This window comes from Mastomys coucha, unplaced genomic scaffold (genome assembly GCF_008632895.1).
Source record: "Mastomys coucha isolate ucsf_1 unplaced genomic scaffold, UCSF_Mcou_1 pScaffold16, whole genome shotgun sequence".
Classification (NCBI taxonomy): Eukaryota; Metazoa; Chordata; class Mammalia; order Rodentia; family Muridae; genus Mastomys; species Mastomys coucha.
Genome location: NW_022196898.1, coordinates 99,575,524 through 99,581,411, shown reverse-complemented (window position 1 = coordinate 99,581,411; position 5,888 = coordinate 99,575,524). Strand labels below are relative to the sequence as shown.

Genomic DNA, 5,888 nt, shown 5'->3' with positions numbered 1-5,888 from the left:
ATGTAGCCCATGATGGTTTGCAACTCACTCTATATTCCAGGCTATACTAAAAAGCTCAACAGAAATCTTTCTGCTTCAGCATGCTAAGTTCTGGAGTTACATTGTACTGCCATATCTGCTACCTTGACAGACTTAGTGACTACTGGGTGTATTTAGATTCAAGGCTAGATATTCAACTGTCAGAAGGACTAGGAACACAGAATAAAAGAGGCTAGAAGTTGCTAGTCTTTGGGTAGTAAGTGTAGGGGCCTAGAGGTCATGATTTTCTAATACAAATTCATTATATGAGAAACTTGAAGTACATCAGTAAAATATTAATCTGTTCTCAAGTATTTGAGATTATCTTAATCAATTGAGACAGGGTATGCCTTTGTAGCCTAGGCTGGCCTAAAACTTGCCATTCTCTTCCTTCAACTTTCTTAGTGACCTAATTTTAAAATTTATTTTTTCTGAGTAGTTCAAGAAGTCTGCCTATGTCTCACAGTAACTGAGGACAAGCCTTTACTCCAGGTGACTGAAGAGATGGCTCAGCAGTTAAGAGCACTGATTGTTCTTCCAGAGGTCCTGAGTTCAATTCCCAGCAATCACATGGTGGCTCACAACCATCTATAATGGGATCTGATGCCCTCCTCTGGTGTGTCTGAAGACAGCTACCTTGTGCCCATACATAAAAGAAAAAAGAAACTCCAGAGTTGAACATGACCTGTTTAAATATTAAATATTGGTAGAAAAAGTTTTTAACAAGCATATCAGTAAAATATTAATGTGTTCTCAAATATTTTTGAGATTATCTTAATAATTAATGGAGCCAGGGTCTCTCTGTAGCCTAGGCTGGCCTAAAACTTGCCATTCTTCTGCTTCAGCCTTCTTAGTGACCTAATTTTATAGCTGATTTTTTTCTAAGTGGTTCTAGAAGTCAGCCATGTCTCTGTGCTCCTCACAGTATATCAAGGACAGGATTTTCTTACATAGCTCAGGCCAGCCCTAGCTCACGGTGTGCTTTACAATGACCTTCATCTGCCTCAGTCCTTGAGTGCTGGGATTCCCTGTGAACCATCACAACGGCTAAGATTTTTTTGTTATGTAGAAATGAAAACCGAATTAGAAAAAGATGGAGTCAGTTGAATGATGTGTTCTACTTCTACATGTTGGGGTCTAAGTGCTACCTTCTGCACATATCATTCTTGTATAGTTATTAAAGCATAATATCCCAAGAAAGGACGTTTGATTAAAGTGCTAAGAACAAAATAGATGACTGTCAAAGTTTTAATTACCTCTGGCCCATCCATCTACATGCCATTAAAATAGAGTAGTATTTCACTTCAGTATATTATTATGCACAAAAACTTTATTTCTTTTAACATTGATAAAATCATCATATTTAAGTTTTTTGATATACATGAAAAAATAAATTCATGCTCTTCTGAGTCCCGAACTAGTGCATGATACAGCAGGCTACATACTTGTAGTAAAAAGGGAATTATAGCTTTATGTTAAAATACAATTTTCAAGTGCAATTAAATTTACTAATTGTAGTTTTTCTTCTCTTCATAGTCTCTCTCATATCTCCATCCCCACACCTGTATCAGAGGTGGATATTTATAAGTGAGTGTGATGGCTTATGCACTTTCAAAGTAGCAGTCTCATGGTGACTTTTGATGTTAACTTCTCCCATGTTCTTTGGAATACGGAATTTGAAAAAAAAATGTTTTGATACTGATATTTATTGATAGACTAAAGAACATGAAACTAGCTCACTAGACTGTGTGGCTGACGAAGGCAAACTGTGAGGTTCCCAGTTGTGGGAGGCAGTTTGAGAGAAGCCTTCAGAAGCACCTCTTCAGCAAGTGCTGGCATGCAGAGGGGCTGTGGAGCTGTTGGTGGATCTTCAGCATGTATGGCCATTGTCTTTGCCTTCTAGTGGCAACCCCTCCCCAAGTTTCCAGACACTGAGGGCTTTTAAATACAATAGGAACTGGGTACGTTTCTTTGGACATGGTCGTAGTAATCCATCTTTGCAATATCATATCAAAAATGGTGGCTGGACTTCAGTGATGAAGTGAAGTAACTGACTAGTAATTGTGTCCAAGGCCTTGAGTTTCAGTACTCACCTAGAAATGGGAACATTTTTGAAATAAGATTGTGTCTTAGTCAGTGTTTTTATTCCTGCACAAACATCACGACCAAGAAGCAAGTTGGGGAGGAAAGGGTTTATTCAGCTTACATTTCTACATTGCTGTTGATCACCAGAGGAAGTCAGAATTGGAACTCAAGCAGGTCAGGAAGCAGGAGCTGATGCAGAGGCCATGGAGTGATGTTCCTTACTGGCTTGCTTCCCTTGGCTTGCTCAGCCTGCTCTCTTATAGAACGCAAGACTTCCAGCCCAGGGATGGCACTACCCACAGTAGGCTCTCCCACCCTTGATCACTAATTGAGAAAATGCCCCACAGCTGGATCTCATGGAGACATTTCCCCAACTGAAACTCTCTGTGATAACTTTAGCCTGTGTCAAGTTGGCACACAAAACCAGCCAGTATAAATCGAAAGCCCACGTAAGAGATAAAAGGTGAATTATTTACATTCAAAATATTACTCATCTATTCAAGATACATTTTTAAAGAAAGTATCAGATATCATATAAATGTAAAAGTGATTAAAACTTAATTAAAAAAATTATAACAGCCGGGCAGTGGTGGTGCATGCCTTTAATCCCAGCACTTGGGAGGCAGAGGCAGGCGGATTTCTGAGTTCGAGGCCAGCCTGGTCTACAGAGTGAGTTCCAGGACAGTCAGGGCTACACAGAGAAACCCTGTCTCGAAAAAAAAAAATTATAACAAATAGCAACAAATTTTTTTTAAGGGATTAAAAGGAAATTTACTAGTAGTACAAGGGAATACTAAAAAGATAGGGAGAATTTCCACCCATGTTTTAAAAAAATTCTTTGTCAATAAGTAAATACTTAAAATTAGGTAAAATGTATTTTGAAAGTAGTTGTTACCTAACTGCCTCTCTTAAATAGTATATCCAGATCTTAAGTTGGTGCAGGGTGACTTTTACTCTGAAGTGAGCTTGCTGAAATCTGATCCTTTCTCCCCTACATGCCCTGCAGTATGAAGACCCCCTCAGAATGGGCTTTTCTGTTTCATTGTGGGAATGAATGCAGGCAGTGAGCTTTTAAGGAATGGATTATTAAATATTGCCCCCCCCAAAACCCTAGTTAAAATCATTCTTAGGTCACATGTTTATGTTTATGTTAAAATACTGATTTTCAATACTATAACAGCCTTTTTACCATGTGACATTTTATATGGTGACTCACTTTTCAGATCGATAGACCCCAGAAATTTTGAAAATGACCCAAATTATTTGAGAATTTTAAATGTAAACACCTCATATTTTAGTTCTGTACATTTTATAGCTAGGTAACTTGAAATTAGAATACCTACTGCAAGTTCAGGGCTTTTCTTTCCGTATAATCAGTTTAACATGGGAGGCCTGATGGCTATTATTATTTCTGTTGCCTTTTTACCTCTAATGGAGGGGATGTGTGTGTAGTTATGACATTCTGTGCTGGTTTGCTAAATCCACAGAAAATAAAAGGGTACAGTCAGAAAGAAGGAAAGGGAATAGTTAATCGTGGAGGAGGAGAGACGCAGCTCAGGACTGCCTAGAGGCCGCTGGGAAAGTGACGCCCTGTAGCGGTTGCTGTTCTAGAAAGTACAGAGACACGTAGTTGAAGTGGGAGGGTCTAGCCGAGGCCGTCTCCCGTGCGGTGTATATTTATCTGTAAGTGAGCTGCTGGGAAGGAATTAAATAGAGACGCTGCCTGCTGCCTCGGACAGCTGAGCCAAATCGCTGATTTGCCCTAACTTGTAAGAGACCCAGCTTGCTTTATTTTCTCGAATCATTGTGTTGCTAAGCCTGGGGACGCTGTTTTCTTTTACAAAGGGAAATCTAAGTTCATTCCGAGGCATTCGAAATGGGGAAAGACTATTATCACATTTTGGGAATTGAAAAAGGAGCTACAGATGAAGATATTAAAAAGGCTTACCGAAAACAAGCCCTCAAATTTCATCCGGACAAGAACAAGTCCCCTCAAGCAGAGGAGAGGTTTAAAGAGGTCGCAGAGGCTTACGAAGTGCTGAGCGACCCTAAGAAGAGAGAGATATACGACCAGTTTGGTGAGGAAGGTAAGCTGCATATGTCTGTTCCTTTGGCTGTCTCTGAATCTTACCTTTTCCCCTCAGCCTTCTGGTTATCATTAAATTAGACGTCAGATGTAACTAAAAGAAAAAGAAAAAGAACAGGTTAAAAATAAGGTTTAATCCTTGATTATTTGAATGAACTATGAATGAAATGTCATGTTTGTCTCCGTGGGTTTTTTCTTAGAATATTATATTATTCATATTCTTCTGTTAGACTTATGGTTTTAGCATTTTATATTTTAAAAGAAACCTTAAATTCCCATGCTTGTGAATGAATTGTTTAAAAGTCTTATGCAACCTGTTTTGTTTTTAATGATTTTTCTGCCAGGATTAATAGAATCTTCAGTCATTTAAAATCTTAAGATTGGCAATTCAAATCCTGGGCCATTTATGTTTAATTTAGAAAAACAAGAAGTTTTTTGTCCTTTTAGAGCGAAGCTAGTTGAAAGTGGTGTGTCGTAGGAGCAGAAGGCACAGGCATTTAGCTTCTAGTTGTTTTTGGCAATCTGCCTAGAGGGGAAAGAATTTCCCTGATGTCATAAAATACCAGAACAAGTTTTTAGCTTAATTATAAACAGTTAATGTTGTGCCAGGAGAACAAGAACAAGATCTCTCTCTGTCTCTCTCTCTCTCTCTGTCTCTCTCTCTTTCTGTCTCTCTCTCTTTCTCTCTCTCCCTCCCTCCCTTTCTCCCTCCCTCCCTCCCTCCCTTGAACCTAAAATGGCCACCTAGTTGGAACAATGACTGAATTTGTTTTGGTTAACTATTTCTTTTGGAAGTTTTACTATGTGGGTGAAGAGGAAGCTTGACAGCTACCCTTTTCCCTCAGCCATACTTTTTTTTCCTTACCTTCTGAGATCAGAACTCCGAGAGCTCAGTAGCCTTTACCATTCTGAATCTGAACCCTGGTTTGTCCAGCGTCTCCATAAATGTCCATAAATGTGGCCATAAAGTAGGAATTTGAAATTGTCAGTCAGCAGCAGCGGCAACCATGCATTAGTTCACGTGAGTTCTGGGGTTTTCAAATGTTAAAACAGAGACTAAAGTCCTTTTGCATTACTCTTACCCTAATGTCTTTTAAGTCATGGTGGCTATGGAAACATATTGTTTTCTCCTTGTTTATAGCATTTAAACATCAGATTTCCCTAAGAAGTCTCTCGATCACTTCGCTTTAAGCAAACTAAACTGCAACTCAGAGCAGTGGTAGGCCCTTTCCCTCCTGCTTTAGTTCTGGGTCAGAGTCCCAAGCACTGGCGTTCACGCTGCTGCCTGTGGTTGTAATTTGTGTGAATCCACAGTGTCAAGTTCTTAGAAAGGGAGTAACTACAAGAAGCAAGATGTGGATGGTTGAGGCTCTCTGTTCCCTATGGTCACACTGTTGAGAATGCTATGGTGTGACCTCTCAGGAGCGAGCAGGCTCTTGAGACACTGCCAGTCCTCTGGCCACTCTTGAGAAGGTGGAGCCCGTTGTGTAAAGGCAGGGTGTTTGGCTCCATCTTACGGACTGCTCAAGTGCACCTCTGTTGTGTTAAGCCATAGGATTCAGGCTCATTAAACATGTTTGACTTCAGAGTTTTCAAATATACCAGATGGTACACTTAATTTTTTAAGTTTTTCTCTTGGCAGTGCTTTCTAGAGTAATTCCACCTACTCTTCAAATTACTTTGATTTTTTTTTTTTTTT

General features: G+C 39.5%; 1 protein-coding gene across 6 annotated transcripts in view; it reads left to right on the top strand.

Moving 5' to 3' along the window:
• Nucleotides 1–5,888, top strand: part of Dnajb4 (DnaJ heat shock protein family (Hsp40) member B4) — a 26,477-nt gene that overhangs the window by 13,587 nt on the left and 7,002 nt on the right. For 3 of the 6 annotated variants that reach the window (XM_031375869.1, XM_031375868.1, XM_031375866.1), the window contains one exon: nt 3,949–4,190. The exons of 1 other annotated variant lie outside the window; for it this stretch is intronic. In XM_031375869.1, the coding sequence (XP_031231729.1) occupies nt 3,980–4,190 (211 nt within the window). In that variant the 5' untranslated portion in view covers nt 3,949–3,979. Of the gene's footprint in view, nt 1–1,554; nt 1,606–3,948; nt 4,191–5,888 lie in introns of all 6 variants that reach the window. 2 more of the 6 variants (XM_031375867.1, XM_031375870.1) reach the window with 1 other exon arrangement.